At 40.5% G+C, this 18,516-nt stretch overlaps 4 protein-coding genes across 4 annotated transcripts; 2 read left to right on the forward strand and 2 right to left on the reverse strand.

Moving 5' to 3' along the window:
* Positions 1-11: 11 nt before the first annotated feature.
* N7457_007048 (3-ketoacyl-coA thiolase peroxisomal A precursor) lies at positions 12-1,452 on the reverse strand (the record flags this gene model as incomplete). The annotated part of the gene is made up of 3 exons (XM_057178091.1): positions 12-810; positions 870-1,320; positions 1,443-1,452. 3 exons carry the CDS (start codon positions 1,450-1,452, stop codon positions 12-14), a joined length of 1,260 nt encoding a protein of 419 aa, XP_057029835.1.
* Positions 1,453-12,601: 11,149 nt separating this feature from the next.
* On the forward strand, positions 12,602-13,405 carry N7457_007049 (YdcF family protein; the record flags this gene model as incomplete). Its single annotated transcript, XM_057178092.1, has 1 exon — positions 12,602-13,405. One exon carries the CDS (start codon positions 12,602-12,604, stop codon positions 13,403-13,405), a length of 804 nt encoding a protein of 267 aa, XP_057029836.1.
* A 540-nt stretch (positions 13,406-13,945) lies between these two features.
* N7457_007050 (flavin-containing monooxygenase) lies at positions 13,946-16,287 on the reverse strand (the record flags this gene model as incomplete). The annotated part of the gene is made up of 6 exons (XM_057178093.1): positions 13,946-14,827; positions 14,891-15,225; positions 15,295-15,443; positions 15,506-15,753; positions 15,824-16,212; positions 16,278-16,287. The coding sequence occupies 6 exons, from the start codon at positions 16,285-16,287 to the stop codon at positions 13,946-13,948; spliced, it is 2,013 nt and encodes a 670-aa protein (XP_057029837.1).
* A 1,102-nt stretch (positions 16,288-17,389) lies between these two features.
* Positions 17,390-18,168, forward strand: N7457_007051 (uncharacterized protein; the record flags this gene model as incomplete). Its single annotated transcript, XM_057178094.1, has 4 exons — positions 17,390-17,491; positions 17,586-17,883; positions 17,943-18,004; positions 18,061-18,168. 4 exons carry the CDS (start codon positions 17,390-17,392, stop codon positions 18,166-18,168), a joined length of 570 nt encoding a protein of 189 aa, XP_057029838.1.
* Positions 18,169-18,516: the final 348 nt, after the last annotated feature.

The following is an 18,516-nucleotide window of genomic DNA, read 5'->3' on the forward strand; positions in this document are numbered from 1 at the left end:
ATAAGCTTCGTTTACTCCGCAACCCAGACAGCGGCCATACCCATACCGGTACCGACACACATGCTGGTCACACCAATTTTCTTGTTTGTGCGCTTGAGCTCAGTAAGCAGTGTGCTGACCTGGCGAGAGCCAGTGCAGCCAAGAGGGTGACCGAAAGCAATAGCACCACCCTTGGGGTTGATCTTCTCAGCAGGAATGCCGAGCTCGTTGACACACCAGACACACTGGGAAGCGAAGGCCTCGTTGATCTCGTAGATATCAACATCATCCTTGGTGATGCCGGCCTTCTCCAGGGCAACGGGAATAGCCTTCCAGGGGCCGATACCCATGAGCAGGGGCTTGACGCCGACGATGCTGGCGGCAACGTACTTGCCGATGATCTTCTGGCCCAGGCGCTCGGCGGTGGAGCGCTTCATGAGAATGACGGCGGCAGCACCATCGGAGATCTGGGAGGCGTTACCGGCGTGGATGGAACCATCCTTGGCAAAGGCGGGCTTAATCTTTCCAAGGGACTCGGCGGTGATGCCGGGGCGGATGCCATCATCAGCCTTCACGGTGATGGTCTTCTCCTCGCCGGTCTTGGGGTCGGTCCACTTCACGTCCAGGGGAGCGATCTCCTCGTTGAAGAGACCGGCCTTCTGGGCGGCAAGAGCCTTTTGGTATGAGTTGGCGGCGAAGGAGTCCTGGGCAGCGCGAGTCACGCCGCGGTCCTTAGCCATGTTCTCGGACAGAACGCCCATGGGGACCTTGCAGTTGGCGGACTCGGGGTGGCTCTCGAGGAGGTCAGAGAACTCGGTCACAGCACCGGGTCTGGATTATCCAATGTTAGATACTATCAAAAGCAGAGATTGTGGGGTAAGGCAACCTACCCGTACTGAGAGGACATGCTCTCAACACCGGCACCAATACCAACTTCGATCATGCCGGACTGGATACCATTGGCAATATCGGCGATGGCCTGGAGACCGCTAGAGCACTGACGGTTCAAGCTCCTGACGGCGGTGGTCTCGGGGAAGCCAGCCACGAGAGCGGCAGCACGGAACTCAGTGGCACCACCACCGGGGGCGAGGACGGAGCCAACGGCAATATCCTCAACGACCTTGGGGTCGAGACCACTCTTGTCCAGAACAGCCTTGAAGACACCAGCAAGCAGATCAGCGCCAGCGGTGTCCTTAAAGCCACCCTTTCCACCCTTGGTGAGGGCAGTGCGGAGGGCGCATGTCACGACAATATCATCGGCGTGCTTCTCGAGGAGGGCGGCGGCTCCCTTCTTGCCGGCAGGGCCGAAGTGGGAGGAAACCTGGTTCAAACGTTGCTGTGCTATAGGCGGAGGTTAGCTTCCTGGTTTTCTATCTTGAGAACACTTCTAACGAGCCGTTCGAAGCAGTGTTCCGTTTAATACAGTAGCTGTCACATGCACATGCACATGCACATGCACTTACCGTTAGACATGACGTCAATGTGGAAGGGAGTGAGGGAAATATGGAGTTGAAGAAAAGATCGAGAGGAGAATAAGGAGGTCGCTGAGATATGGAAAGCCGTTCGTTTATAAACTACTAGGGTCTTAGGATCGGTCTTATTTCCCCTTTCGACACCCGCTGCTGGCCGCCGTGACTTTGTGAGAGGAACCGAGGTCCATTCAGTCGCATCATTATTGATCCGTGCAAAGTCACGGGATCCTCGACTGGATCCGGGGACAGGCATGTGAAACCTGTGGATCACATGCACGTGCTGGCCGAGCTCACATTCTGCAATTTAAGAACGTCATCTAAGTAAGCTCGGCATGTGTCTGCAGGTGTGATGGGTGTTGATCCGCGCACCCCAAAAAGTCACGTTTTTCACCCCATTATATAATCAATTTTTTACATAATTTGTAAGTTCGGGAAAAACAGGGCAAATATCACATGATTATCAACCTCATCTATCCATCTGATACCATACATGATGCCAAACAACAAAAATAACCTCATAATTTCCGCATTGGGCAACCCCTAAACGTATGATCGCCCTCCCCGCACTGTGAGCACCTGCTTGGGGCCTTCCGCTTCTTCTTTGGACCCTCCTCCTTCCCCATTGGACCATTTCCGACCCTTTTTGTCTTCTCCGGCATATTGGGGGGTAATATTGGCACTGTTTGGGTGCCAGAAATAGGCATAAGATACTAAAATGGGTCGATTTCGCTTAATAGGATTGGCTAGTTTGATCTGATAAGATCAAATAGTCGATGCTTGTAGGGAAGCCCTATTGAGCGGGTAAAATACCCTATACACTGCCTAATTGGGGCGTTTTGTAGTGCAAACTCCCGCTATTTATGGATTAATTGGATTATATGTATACCTATATATAATCGAATACTTCTATATAGGGTAATATATGCTATTTTAGGGGTTAAGATCTGACTAGATCCTATCTAGATCCGGAGTTCTATATACTGTTTATTAATATGTTACGGTATTTCTTTGTTATACTATTTTGCCTTAGGCTCCCTTTCTCTTAGACGGAGGAGACCCCTCCGAATACCCCACGATGTCGGGATGGAACTAATATGATCCGGTCCCGAGAAGCGGGGAACCTAAATCATAAAAGGAAGACACCTATAGGGAAAGGGAAGGTAAGATTTAGTCTTAGAACCAATATAGAATCGAATACCCTTCGTTCTAACTACGTATCCCTCTTATATTATTATTTACCTAGTTAATAAGTACTACCTTAATAAATAGTTACCTTAATAATTCTAAATCTTCTTCTTTAACTACCTAAAGAAATGATAACGAGATAGAGTTTACGATCCCGATAGGGTAATAAGGAGATACCTCTATAAGAAAACCCTATTATCTACGAGATAGAGGAGGGAGAGACCTAATCTTTATTAGGACTCTCGGAAGTACCTACTACTACTAGTAGAGATAACCGATAACCCTCCGAAACTACCCTAAATCCTTAGCGAAATAAGGATAATTCTTAAGTAATCCTTAAGAAAGAAACCTTCTAAGCCCTTATAATAAGGATCGAATAGCTTAAAAGAGTAGCCGAAACACTAATATATCGTAGTTGGATTTATAGTAATTTACTAAACCTACGTAGTTAGGAAATCCGTTTTAAGAACTCTGACTTTATAGAAGAATTCTCGATCTAAGAAAGAGAAGACTAGTTATTTAGACTATACCTAGAATTCGAAGGAGTAAGTAAAAAATATAGTACTAAAAAATAAAAGATCCTTAGTGTCCTATCCTATATAAATAGGAACTACTAATAACTTTAGTATAACTACTTAGACGAAATACCTTTAACTCTAAGCCGAATTATATAAGGTTCGTAAGCTTACCTTAAGGAATAGACTCTATCCTTAATAAAAAATTCTATAAATATATAAGCTACCGTTACTAACTAAATATAAAGGATAATCTAGCGAAACGATTAAGACCCGAGAGACTTTTACTATAAGTTAAATCTCTTAGAAAAATATTTCCTAAAGTAAAGCGAGGAATAAAGAGCCCTTACCTTTTTCTTAAAACTTAATTATAGACTTTAAGCCTATATCTATAAATATAACCTAACTCTTCTAAAAACTCGGGGGAGATAGTCTCTATTATATTAAAATTTTAGGAGCTTTAAAACTAGAAGACGAAACCTAAACGAAAAGCGACCGAATTAGGATAGGGAGACCTAGATATAAAAAAGAAAAAAAGAAAGTTCGAAAAATATAATAAAAACGAAAACTCCTCCGAAAAAAGAAATCTAAAGGACTTAAGGTCGAAAAGGCGCGGAAACCCTATCGATAAAAAGATAGGAAAGAAACTTACCTATTATACCTATTAAAGTAAGGATTACCTTTTAAATAAATATCTAAACGACTCCCTAATAAAGAAAATAAAAGTATAACTAGTAAAAATAAAAGGATCCTCGACGAAATAGTAGGGAAACGAGAGCGGGTCGGAGTAGATTCCCCTACTCCGACCCTCTAGATCGGAACAACGATATACTTCTATACTCCGATCTTAGTAGGAAAAATTAAAACCTATATAGACCTAGATAGTTATATAGAAGTCGACCTCGTTAGTTATAAGTTTATAAAAACTTAAAAACTTTAAAAAGCGAAACTTATACCTCCTATTATTAAAGTAGTAGGACGTAAAGAAGTAACTACGTATAGGGTATAGAACGTCCTTATAACTATTATAGATAGTAGAGGAATTACTAGAACGTTTATATAACCCTATATTATTATCGATAAAGATCTAAGAATTTTAGGTAGTCTAGTACTACTATTAATAATAACCCTAGTTAACTAAAAAATTAATCTCTCTCTACTAAATCGAAAATAGTAGTTTAATACCCTAAACTATAAAGCTATAACCCTATACCGGTTTATAAAAGAGTATAGGAACCGTATATATATCTATATTATAGTAAAAATACCCGAAGAAGTATAACTTCTATACGAAGAGGATAGGGATATAGAAGAATCTCCTAACTTACCTTCGGAACTATAGGGATTCTATAACGTCTTCTCTATAAAAAACGTATAAACCCTTCCCTTAAATAAGGTTATAGACTATACTATTAATATATTACTAGAAGAAAACCCTCTTTACGGACTAATCTACCCCTTATCCTAAAAGGAACTAAAAGAACTTCGGGAGTATATTAATAAGAACCTAGAAAATAGATAAATCCGACTATCTAAAAGTCCTATAGGAGTACCGATCCTCTTTATTCTAAAAAAGGATAGCGGATTATATCTCTATATAGACTACCGGGGGCTAAATAAAATCTTAGTTAAAAACCGGTACCCGTTACTACTTATCTTAGAAATTCTAGACTAATTAGCGGGAGCTAAATAGTTTAGTAAAGTCGATATCTAAGATACGTATTACCGAATTTATATTAAGGAAGGAGATAAGTAGAAGACTACGTTTCGTACTCGATACGGGTACTATAAGTATATAGTTATACCGTTTAGACTAACTAATACCCCTACTATATTCTAAAGTTATATTTACGACGTACTAAGAGACTACCTTAATATAATCTATATAATATATCTCGACGATATATTAATATTTTCTCCGATAAAGGAATCTTATACGAAATACCTCCGAAAAGTTCTCGAAAACCTTAGGAGAGCTAGCCTATATATAAAGGCCTTAAAGTATATATTCTATTAGAAAGAGGTAGAGTTCCTAGGATTTATAGTAGGTTCGAAGGGCGTCTCTATAGACCCCTAAAGGGTAGAATCTATTAGGAACTAGGAACTCTCTAAAAACTATTATAATATCTAAGTATTTATTAGATTCTATAACTTTTACCGTTAGTTTATACTACGGTTTTCGTAGATTATACTCCTATTAACTTCCTTACTAAAAAAGTTAAAAAATAGAAGAAAATCTAGATAAGTCTAGCTTAACGTCTATAAAAGACTTACGTTTCGCTATCTAATTATAGCGTTTTAGTTACCGATACTACTATACTATTTCGATCTAGAAAGGGATACGCGATTAGAAACTAATACTTCTAATAAAAGTATAGGAGGGATTATATCCTAGAAGGATAAAGATAGGAAATAGTACCCTATAGTCTTTTAGTCCCGAAAGTTTAGTAAGGCTAAACTTAACTATTCTACCCTAGATTAAGAACTATTCGCTATCGTTTACTCGTTTAAATATTAGCGATACTATTTAGAAGGAAGTATCTAACCTATAGAAGTTCTATCTAATTATATAAATTTATAGACTTTTATAAAGTAGCTAAAGCTAAATAGAAGATAAGCGAGATAGTATATATTCCTATCCCTATATAACTTTTTTATTAAATATAGACTAGGAAAAATAAATCTTATAGATATATTATCCCGAAAAGTAGATCTAAAACTAAGGGACGTCTTAGTAAAAGATCTACTTAGACTATTACGGGATAGAATCGTTACTAAAATACTACCGAAACGGAGTATTACTATAGCCGAATCGCTAAGTATTAGTGATTTATATACTAGTAAATCCTAGTTTAATCTAGAATAGACTAATATAAATAGCGACGAAGCTAGTATAGAAGTAGCTAACTAGGCTATATAGGAAGAGTTAGGTTATAACTAACGGATACCCTATAAAACGGTTAAGTATACGTACCGAAACTAATCTATATATATATAAGAAGTATAACCGGACCTCTAAAACCTAATCGAGAAAATCTAGGATAGCGATCCTAAGATATACCGCCGAAAACTTACTATTTCTTAGTCGAAACTAGGTAATAAAGGTTAGAGCGTCGATCTATATAGTATTATAAGGTATAAAGAAAGACTCTATATCCCTACGGGGGAGAACTTAAGGAAAAAACTCTTTAGTCTTTATTATAATAATACCCTAGCGGGATATTTTAGTAAATATAGAATATTAATATTACTATAAAGATATTTCTACTAGTAAAATATATACTAAGATATCGCGGAATATATATCTAAATATATAGTATATTAAGGAAACGTAGCTCTAAGGTATCGGCTATATAGCGTACTTAAAATATTACCGATTCTTACTCGACCCTTCGCTAAATTATCGATAGATTTTATTATAGGATTACTACCTATAATTTATAAAAACGATATAGTAGATAGTATCCTTATTATTATTAATAGGATAATAAAATAGGCTTTATTTTTTACCGTTTCTATATTAATTAACGCCTCCGAGCTTATAGAGCTTTTCTATATAGAAGTAGAACTTCGCTATAGACCCTTATAGGGTATTATATCTAATCGAGGCCCTATATTTACTAGTAAATTTTAGTCTTAACTATACTATAAAAGTAAGGTAAAACTACGCCTTTTTACTATATTTTACCCCTAAATAGACGGTTAAACCGAGTGTATAAATTAAACGCTAGAATATTATCTTAGATATTTTATTAATATAGAGTAACTTATATAGTTAAAACTACTACTAATAGTATAATACGCCTATAATAACTCGCCTAATATAACTATAGGCTACTCTTTATTTATAGCTTTTATAAGCTATAAGCCTAACTTTTATATACGTTCCGAGGACGAAACGTATAAAAAGGAGGTCTTAGCCGTAACTAAAAGAATCGAGATTCTAAAAAAGTTATAAGAAGATATAATAAAATAATAGTAAAAAGCTTCCGAATTATCCGCGAAACGATTTAACTCTATTTATAAACCTATAGTATTTAAAAAAGGCGACTTAGTAGGGTTATTAATAAGAAACCTAAAGTTTAAAGTCTATACTAAGAAACTAGCCCTAAGATATATTAGACTATTATAGGTCCTAAACCCTATCGGATTCTAGACGTACTAGTTAAGTCTCCTAAACTAATATAATAAGATATATAATATATTCTATATCTCTCTCTTAGAACTATAGAAGGGAGAAAAGTCCGAAACCTTACTAATACTAAAACTCGAAGAGTCCGACGAATAGGAAATTAAAAATATTAAAGATAAGAGGCTATTTAATAAGGAGAGATACTTCTTAGTAAAATAGAAAGGTTAGCCTACTAAATATAACTAGTAGATCCTAGAAGAAAATATAGGAAATATAAAAGAAGCTATTAAGTCCTTTAGAAAACTTAAGGAAAAGAAGAAGAAAGCTTAAAGTATATAGTTAAATTTAATACCCTATTAATAAAAAAAAGATAATAAATCTAGATCGAAATGAGCCTATTTTACTATCGAAATACCTCTAAGATATTATAGAAGAAATAACCTTTAAAAACGAGAAAATAGAATAATTCTAGAAACTATACTAAATATATAATAAATCTATAGTATATCTAGTATAATTAGAAAGCTAGCCTAGATACTAAGAGAAAGTATAGGGCTTATATCGGTATCTTAACTACTTATAATAATCGCTATTATTAAATCCCCGATAAACGAATACTTCGCGGCGTTCTACGAGGTATATCCCGAATCCCTATAGTAGATAAAGTAGCGAATAGAAACGTCGTAGGCCTTCTACTCGGCTAGTATAGCTAAAAGACTAGGGCGAGGTAAAGGGGTTAGACCTTAAGAAGAGAGGAACTATTTATAAGCGTTAGCGATATCCTACCGATTCGTTAAGGAAATATACCTAAAAAGGAGAAGGTAATACTTACGATAGGAGTCTTCTTTCGAGATAGGGGGAAACTATAAGTAGCTCGATAACTATAGATTAACGTAGAAAAGTCGGAGATTAACCTACGGATCCTACTCTTAATAATAGCCTAGATAGTAGGCCTATAGAAAAATCGGGACCTATTAACCCTATCTTATTCTATATAGTCGGGGCGATCCTCTAGCTTTTCGAAAAATTAGGTAGACTATTCGATAATTAAAGTTAGATCTATAGCGTTACCGGTAATACTACTCGGAACCTATATAATTAGGGTCTAATACTAATAAGAAAGGTGAACGAATCTATACCGAGTTATATACCTATCGTTTCTCTATATAATACTAATAAGAGATAGAATTAATAGCCTTAGATTTATACTTAACCTTAAGGGGTTCGTCGGTAACCTACTTCTTCTTAGCTATATATAAATAGGTAACGTACTAATTTAAGCGATATCGAATAAGACGATTTCGTTTTAGGCGCGTAGAAGAATTAGAGTTTCGAGTACGATAAGTAGTCCTAATAGGACCTATACGAGGAGGAGTCGATAGCGGATCTATATCGGAATAGTTACGAACCTTAGATACTATCTTAGAAGTAGCTAAAGGAGAAGAGGGTATAGATAGATCTATAGGTAGGTCGTTAATAGGAATTATACTACGACCCTAACTATAACCCTAACTATAACTATAACCGTAACTATAATCTTACGCTATAATAAAGGAAGGTTCCTATAGAAATAAATAGGACTTATAAAAGATAAGACGATAAGATATAAGGGAATTACCTACGAAATATATAAGGAACTATATATAAATAATAACGAAATAATATAAAGAAAGAAAAGATTATAGTTAGAAAATTAAAATAAATTCCTCTTTTATTCTAGGCTACCTTTATTATAAGGAAGGAACTATATATATAGTACCTTCCCTTTTATTAAGGAGAATAAGTCACGAACCTCCTATACTTATTAATCCCGAAAGTATTAAATAAGATCGTTCCTATAGCTTCCTTAAATATAGCTATAAAAGTATTAGAAATAGACTCTAAATACCTCTATTTCGTAATAGTCTAATAAGTATATCCTATATCCCTAAGAAGTAGACTTAAAAGTCTACCCTAATCTAATAGAGTTAAACTACGACTATTAAGTATAGTCTATATATCGGCCTAACGACCGTTTATAAACTTATTATAATTCGCCTAAAATAGCTAGACTATTATTAGAAGACGAATCGTTAACGAAACGGCTATAAAATACTTATAGCTTATATTTTCTTCGTACCTACTAAATTCTAATATAAATAGTAACTAATAACCGCCGCGTTAAACGCCTAAGCTAAATTATACGAACTCTTAGCGACTTTTATATAGATCTACTCTAATAACTTTATTTTATTATCTAAGAGAACCTTTAAAAATTTTAAGATAGTAGAAAAATCCTAAGTATCTCTTATTATACTAATAGGTACCTATATAGGATAAGTACGGATCTATTACGATAAAAGCCCGAAAACGTACTATATTATAAGTCTTCTTATCTATATAATATCGCTTATAAAAGATAGACGCGATTATATTATACCGATAAAAGATAGAGAAAACCTCCCCTTCGGTAGTATTAAAGGACTTTAAGTTAGAACGTAAGTAGCCTAAGCACTAGACTAGTTCTAGTTCCGGTATTAGATCGCTAGTATCCCGCCCGTTAGCTACTACTACGGCTATACTAACGAGGCTCTATAAAATAGAGAAAGGAATAAACTCGATAGGAACCCTTCTTATCTTATAACTTATACTTCCCTTTATTTAACCTAAAACCCTAGGACGGGTTTTATAGAGAAGGGGGGATAGTTATTACGGTATTTCTTTATTATACTATTTTGCCTTAGGCTCCCTTTCTCTTAGACGGAGGAGACCCCTCCGAATACCCTACGATATCGGGATAGAACTAATATAATCCGGTCCCGAGAAGCGGGGAACCTAAATCATAAAAGGAAGACACCTATAGGGAAAGGGAAGGCAAGATTCAGTCTTAGAACTAATATAGAATCGAATACCCTTCGTTCTAACTACGTATCCCTCTCGTATCATTATTTACCTAGTTAATAAGTACTGCCTTAACAAACAGTTACCTTAATATAATAATAGTATTAATTACTGTAAAAACTATTAAAAGATCCCTATTTAGACTATTTATATGCTTTTTTAGCTATAAATATATCTCTTCGGACCGTGATAATACTAAATTACTAAAATAGGTAATATTAATAATCAAATATCGGATAAATTTCTATTTATATATTAGCTAAGTTTTATAAAGATAGGAAATTAAGGAAGGATATAATTTAAACTATAATTTAAGGTTATTTAACCTTAAATTATACTTATTAGATATATAAGATTAGTATAAATCACGCTATTATCGTATAAAGTCCTGAAATTAGGCGTTTTTTGGATTATTTGAGTGTGGATCAGCTATAGTAGTAATAAGGGTTTTAGCTCTTACTAATATAGCCTTATTAATATGCTAAATATAGAGTAAATAGGGTAAATTAGGAAATAGAGAGTCGATAGTACCTAAAAAAGTAAGATCTCGATTAGTAATAAGCACTATATTTAGTAGTAAGCTTACCTATTCTTAGAATAATGCCTCTATAGCCTAATAATAGCCCTCTATTTGCTTATAACGCATAAAATAGGTAGTAAATAGGAAGCTCTAATTAGTCGGCGTGATACTAACTGCCTCTAAAAGAGGCATTTGGTATTTATTTGTCTTATATATATAATCTAGTATAAAAACCCTATTATATTTGTTAGCTAGTTCGATTATATTAGAGTAGGCTAGTGCGAGAAACTCTATCTTATTATTAGATGAGAGTTTATATTTATACTTATACCCTTTTTTATTAAGTTGATTAAATAAAAACTCAGTTTCTGATCGAAGACCCCTCTCTTGGCGTGCAAATCGAGAGATCTGATTGTAAATATCGCGCCCCTTGATTGGCTGGGAGGTAGGAGACTGGATTATTTAGATGATCTTTTGCGGGGGTATAGCTATATTAGATAGCTCTTTGATCTTATCAATCTGATCTTGGGTAAACTTCCGAGATTAATGATAGCCTATTGGATCATTAGCGGTATGATTATGATCTGGATTCCGGATTTGGAGGTGCCATTTGCTATTTTGGGCATTTCCATAAAGCCTAAAAGGGCAGTCTTGCCGTTTTGAGCTAGTATGGCGAGGTTTTGGCCCGATTGGGGGCTTTGTGGACCATTTTGGGGTGCCTGATTTGACATATTGGATAGTCAGATTTCTACCGGTAGTACTGCGTTTTATAGCAGTACAATAACCCTGAGAAATTGCATGTTTTTGCACTATTTCGACTAGCTCCTCGCGGGTATCGTATACCGCTTCCGGGGGGGGGAGTAGTTGCACTATTTATTACCTAATTAGTATAAATTGATGCCAAAGTGAGATCAAACTGAGAGAGATCTGGGGTAGATCTGAGATCTTGGTATATCTGAGATCTTGGTATATCTGGAAACTGAGGGAGATCTGGGGTAGATCTAGGAATAAGCTCACTGGTAGACTCAGTAATGGGGCTGGTAGTGGGGTTGATATCAGTCATTTTGATGAGAATGATTGGTAAAATGATGGAAATCAGAGATGTGGGGTGCAGAGAGAGAGATCAAGATCTGGGGTGCGGGGGAGAGAGAGAGAGAGAGAGATCTGGGGGGGAGAGGGTTTAAATAGATCTTGTAAATAATGGGTTGCTATAGAGATCGATATCAGATTGATAGATGGGGTTGACAATCATGTGATATTTGCCCTGTTTTTCCCGAACTTACAAATTATGTAAAAAATCGATTATATAATGGGGTGAAAAACGTGACTTTTTGGGGTGCGCGGATCAACACCCAGGTGTGATCACATATTATTCAGCAGTTGGTCAGTAAGTATTGCATAGCCTATCTCAGTACTCCCTACCTATACTATACTCAAGTCCAAGTAGTTCACTCTAGACTATACATGTATCCTTGGGTTCTTTCCCTCCCCCTTAGTTGATGCCTTCATAGTGCCACAAATGAAAGGTACTCACATCAAATCCTCTGATAGCTCAGCTGGAAGAGCGCAAGACTGTAACTGCTTAAGATCTTCGGATCATCTTGAGGTCCCTGGTTCGATCCCGGGTCAGAGGAATTTTTTGTCTTTTGGTCATTCATTTCCGGCCTTTTTGGCATAAGCTTATATTGGGCAACACGAGGTCTTCTTTTTTTCTCAATGGAAAATTCTTGATTTTAGGTTTGTTGCCGAGGAGTTAAGTTTGTTCCCGGAAACTCATTTTATACTTCATCCGCTTCCCGTATTCCCTTGGAATGTTATCAGCCTCGAGATAACCTTCAATCCAACCCCTTTCCACCTATTCTTGCTCCAGTGTTCATCGTGGCTTCTTGTCAAATCACAGATCCATAGATCCAACATGATGACCGTCAATGCCCAAACGATCACGGATATCAATCTGCTATCTGAGTTCCTCAGCAACAACCAATTACAAGATCTGCCCACCAGCACCCCCGTTGATTGCATAGTTATCTGCGCCTCGGCCGTTCTCTACAGCGCCGAGATCTTGTTTAGAATCCTGCAACAAAGACCAACTCTTACCAAAGCCCTTGTCCTATGTGGAGGCATCGGGCATTCGACTGAACTCCTGTACGATGCAGTGAAATCACACCCAGTATTTTCACGGATTGCCGATGAGATCTACGGCCTTCCCGAAGCCAGTGTGCTCGAACGGATCTTGGATGAGTTCTTTGATCGATCACTTATCACAAAGGAAGGATGCCAGATTCTCCTTGAGTCTCGATCTACAAATTGTGGGCAAAATGCTGCATTTTCTCGTGCTGTCCTAGATGAAGCGGGGTTGCAGACACCAGCCAAGTGTATTGTCATCCAAGATCCTACAATGATGCTCAGGACCAGGGCTTCATTTGAGAAGGCCTATGACGATGTGCAATCTTCGGTCTGTATTATCAGTTGCCCCGTTTTCGTGCCGGTGGTGCAATGGTCACATAACAAAGGCCTCGAATACTCTGGTATCTCAGCGTCGTTGCAGTTGTGGTCACACAGTCGCTTCTTGGAATTGATTATTGGGGAAATCCCGAGGCTGAGAGATGATAAAGATGGCTATGGTCCCCAGGGTCGGGGCTTTATCACTCATGTTGATGTTCCATCTCACGTTGAAGCGGCTTGGGCTCGGTTACAATTGGTAGTCAAGAGGTCTAGATGACTCCGAACGATGCATAGAAATAGTGAATTGAAGGTACCAAACCCCCGATCCAGCGTTTTTACATATTCTGTCAGCCTACTCAAAGTATGTAGTAATTGATCCCATTGCCCAAATGTACCTATCAATGGAAGCTTTTGTGCAGAGCATAGATTCCTACTCCGTTCCTGCAGTTAAAAAAAGCCACCAAACACCTCCTTACTTCATTGACCCCGGATTAGGATGAATGAGCACCTTGAAATGGTGAATAAAAATGTATAACATTCACTGCCATTATCAACCAAGGAGCGGTTGGCGAGAAGACAAAAAAATTCCTCTGACCCGGGATCGAACCAGGGACCTCAAGATGATCCGAAGATCTTAAGCAGTTACAGTCTTGCGCTCTTCCAGCTGAGCTATCAGAGGATTTGATTGGTTGAGGTTCACATAATTGCGTTGATATCAGCGGAGCAATCTGTGTATGTACCTAATTGATAAACATATAAATAGTTCATAACCGTCAACACTTCTTCATTTGGTCAAGGCCTCCTGGCAACGTGATGATCATATAGTTGAATTCGATGACCTTAACTTGGCCGATGAGGGCGTATCCATATACGCAGGGGGCAGAACACCCTCCAGCGCAGCCTTGATCTGAAGTGCCAATGTGCGTGAATGCCATCGATGTAGCTGCGCATAACCGCCCATCACCCAGAAATTATCAAGACGCGACTGCCTCTTCCACATGCCACGGACCTCTCCCTCTAAATCAAGACCCCACGTAGCGTCGATGCGGGCCGCAATCTCACGAGGGCCGAGCTTCTGCATCCCTTTGGTCTCGTTCATACTGCTCGCATCATGGCGAGCATCATTGGGAGCGTCAGTCGAATAGTCTCCTCCCAGGATTCCAGCGGCAGTCACGCGCACATTCTTATCGGCAAATCCCGTGCACCATATGATCGCATCTGCATCGAGATGACTACCATCTGAAAACCGCAGTCCTGTCGCTGTGTATGCAACAGGCTCGACATTGGCCTTGATACCAGCCTTACCTTCTTCTAGGACCTTGGTTCCGCCCACATCGACATAGTGTCCACCGGCACGCTCAAGGAGGTTCTGCATCAAAGTAATTCCTGGGCTATTGCTGTCCAGCACGGGGAATCCAGTCGCTGCTAGTGCTTTGTATCGATCTGGCTCCTGCGATGCGAAATTTGCAAACACATTACGCATGAGTTGGGCATCTATAACTGTTGGGAGCGTCATGAAGAGGTCATCAGCGAGCTCGACGCCCGCATCATAGGCGCCCAGGCTGGCTGGACTACAGACATAATCCAGTGGGATAATGTATGTTGGAGAGCGGACGTTCATTGTTGTTTGGAGTCCTGCGGCATGACAGTCCTCGAGGACATCGAAGGCAGTATTAGCAGAGCCAATGATCAAAACAGACTAGATTGAAAGTCATGTGGTTATTCTTGGTCCCCATTTGTTGGGGACTGGAGCGTCACTCACCTTCACTCCCTTTTCCTTCAACTGCTCGGCATTCCTGTACTGCACCGAATGGATGTTGATCCCTTTGTACAGGTTATCATCTGCTATTCGCGGTATGTTCCATTTTTGGGAGCCAATGCCTGTAGCCATGACGATGTGCTTAGAAGTTGCGATGTGTTGACCAGCGGGAGTCCGGAACTTGACAGTCCACTGCTTGGTTGGCAAGTCATACTCCGTTGACTGGATGTGTGCTGAAGTGATCATATTGAGGTTGAACGTTTTCACATACTGTCGTACATGTGAAGCCAACTCATCTCTCGAAAGACGGTGGGGAGCCAGAAGCTTCTTGTCGTAGTCTAATTTTCCTGTCAGTGGTTTTGCACGCTCAGGCTAGATAGAGCCCTGGTACGAACAAAACAACTTACTCATATAAGGCAGGTGGCAGACTGATATGGAGATGTGGAATCGCAAGCTATCATAGCGGAGAGCCCAATTGTCTCCTACCTGGGCATTTCGCTCTGCCATAACACTCTCAACCCCCAGAGCTTTGAGGCGGGCCGCGAGGGTAATGGCGCTATGCCCATCAAGTGAGATGTTAGTATAATCCATCTCGCAGGGACTTTCTCGTCCTCTTACGCGTTCCCACCCCCGATTATGAAGACCTCGGTTTCAAAGCGCTCGATTCCCCTAAGCTCTCTTCCAGGGGAGCGAAGCAACATCTCATCTTCCGGCTGCAGATGAAGTTCTTTGAGAATTGTGCTCAGGACCCATATCTTCCATTCAATTTTCTTGTTGGCGCCTTTGATTGGTAGGAGTACAACTTTCCCTCTGCATGTAGCGGCCGGTGACATGGTCTCGAATGCAATTCCACAGTCAATGAATTGCTGTGTACGAAGAATCAGCTATGCCTCGACAATCTCCTCTCCGCAAATCTCCAGTGAATCACTTGCTTACAAGAACTGGCGTCGCTGGGGAGAATATCGCCTCGCCGTCAATTTCTATGTTCCCTTTGATGGTTCTCAGCTTGTTGGTCTCGAGCAAGCTTGAGGCAATTACTCCGCATGTTTTGAATGTCCGCAAATGGTAGGTAAGTGCCAACTGATCCTTCCAGTATGCCTGGTGTTCCAAGAAGCAGTTGGCCAGCGCCTCCACATCATTGTGGGCTATCGCGGCGTTCAAGTTATTCAATGCAGTCCGGGCTTGTTTGTTGGGCTCATCACCGGTCATTGAAGTCGGATCTACCAATCCGGGAGCGAGCTGGGGAAGCGGATTCTGAGCCAACAGTTCAAGGAGGTTGACACGCGGAGGAAACTCATCGTATGACGATGGCATCATTTCGACTGCTGATGGATGTCAGGCTTGTCAGCGCGGTGAGTTTCTACTTTCGAATTGGTGCGATACAACTGACCGGTGGTCATTGTGGGCTTAGAGGATATGGCCTATTCTGGACATGATGCGAAGGAATTGCGGGCCTCTCTGGTTGACATAGACAAGACGACTCTGGTGTGACAATACCCCCGCACAAGACAGGCAGTCTTCACGGATAATGACCGACGTTCGTTTCCTCCGGGCTAATGCGCTGACTGCTCGTGGCCCCGGGTTGGATCCGTGGCCATTCCATTCTCCCATGCTTCCACGCCCTATTTATCTATTGGAACTCTATCAGAGTCATGGATATTACTCGAATCCCGTGGTCTCACTACTGGTTGGTCCGTTGTGGTCCTGGTGGGAATACTCTTCTTGGGCTCTATGATATATCTGGGCCCATGTCCTCTTTGCTCTACATACACTGCCTGCTCAGACTTATTAGGCTCGGGTATTCGGCAATTATATGTTTACTATCGGGTCTTTGACTTCGAGTATCTTAAATCCCCTCGCCTTGCTACTTTGACGATCAGTACTCCCTCGTGTGTTCCTGTCACACGTTGAGCGTATCTGCATGGTGACATGCCGTAGGTTATTCTGACCTAAATATTCGTGACTTGCTCAAAGCTAGCATGCTAATTACATGAATCAGATATGCCATTTCGTGTCTAATCTATGGAAGTGTGTTAATTTGCTTTGGAACCCCAGAATCCAGATATATACTGCAAGCATCGAAGGTAACCGCATCACCACGTCCACGAGTTTATCAAAATTGACATACATATCACTTCTGACAACGGATATAACCAGTTAAATAATGTCATATAAAAAAATAAGTCACTTCTAGAGCATTCAATACTATAAGAATAGCGAAATCAAAAAACAGCAAAAAGACAAAAAATTCCTCTGACCCGGGATCGAACCAGGGACCTCAAGATGATCCGGAGATCTTAAGCAGTTACAGTCTTGCGCTCTTCCAGCTGAGCTATCAGAGGATTTGATGTGAGTACCTTTCATTTGTGGTACTATGAAGGGATCACAAATCCACACCACGCCCAAGCATCCCAATCCTCCACCATCCTCCATCCCCCAAGAACGGAGTGAATAATATACCTCCTCCACGATCAAACCCAACAACCCAAGCAGACAAACCCCATGATCCGCCACTTATTAACAGCCGCCTCACCAGCGCGCGCCTCACCCACAACCCCAATCGCAACCGCCACCAAGCTAATCACGCGCCCAGCATGGAATCCCGTACGTCCCTCCGCAAGCTCTCAAAGCAACCAGAAACCCGTTTACGAGGATCCCCAATCCCCCCGAATCCCAAACTAACACAAGCCGGCACCAGCAGAGCCCTAAAACCCGCTTCTTCACTACCACACCGATCACAGCCTTCACAGGAACCGCAGCAACGCAAGACTCTCCGTTCCGCCTCTCCGCCAACAAAACCGACTCCCGCCCCTCCCTGGAAGATGTCTACTACAGCCAGTACCCGCCGAAGCGCCAATGGCCACCGGACATGTCGAAGTTGTCGCAGAAACACCAGTTCCGGCTTGAGCGCAAGTACCGGCGTCGCGCGGCGCTGAAGTATGCCCGGCCGAAGTTTATAAAGGCTGTTACGCTGGGACAGTGGGTTGTTATTGGATGTGAGTGGGGGAGATGGGCTTGAATGGTTGGGGTGTGCTGGGGATGCTGACGTTTATAGTTGTTATTGTGTATTCGGTGCTCTTTATGGAGTGGGAGACGGATGATACGCCGTTCCATGGGGTGAGTGGGCTGGGATTCTGGTGTTGTGTCATGGTGGCTAATGGTTTATATTGCAGATTCGGGAGAGCTTTTTCTCTGGACTTCGGGCTGTGTTTTCTAGTCCGCCGCCTCCTGGCCTGAAGAGGGATCAGAAGGATAATACGTCTGGGGAGGGTTCGCAGTAGTCATGTCGACTGGCGATATGAATGGTTTGTACAATATGTAACTAAATTCCCTACTCAGATCTACATCTTATAAAATTCAAGGACAGAAAACAAAGAAGAAACCAGTGACGAATCATTCAATTCTCATATCTGTTCATAGGTCATTTGTCATGAAGAAATCCCGTCGGAAGAACAGGCGTCGCTGTACCATGGAGAGATGGAGGGAGAAACAGGGCGAAAAAAACCCAACAGTCTGTCTCTTCCTCGCTTTCTACTCCGTCGCCTGTGCCAATATATGGCTTTATTACATCATGTCCGCAGGACTTCTCTGGACAAGGAAATGCAGTCATCCAATAACACCAAGAATGC

Source organism: Penicillium paradoxum, assembly GCF_028828445.1.
Source record: "Penicillium paradoxum strain IBT 22861 chromosome Unknown utg000006l_segment0_segment0, whole genome shotgun sequence".
NCBI lineage: Eukaryota > Fungi > Ascomycota > Eurotiomycetes > Eurotiales > Aspergillaceae > Penicillium > Penicillium paradoxum.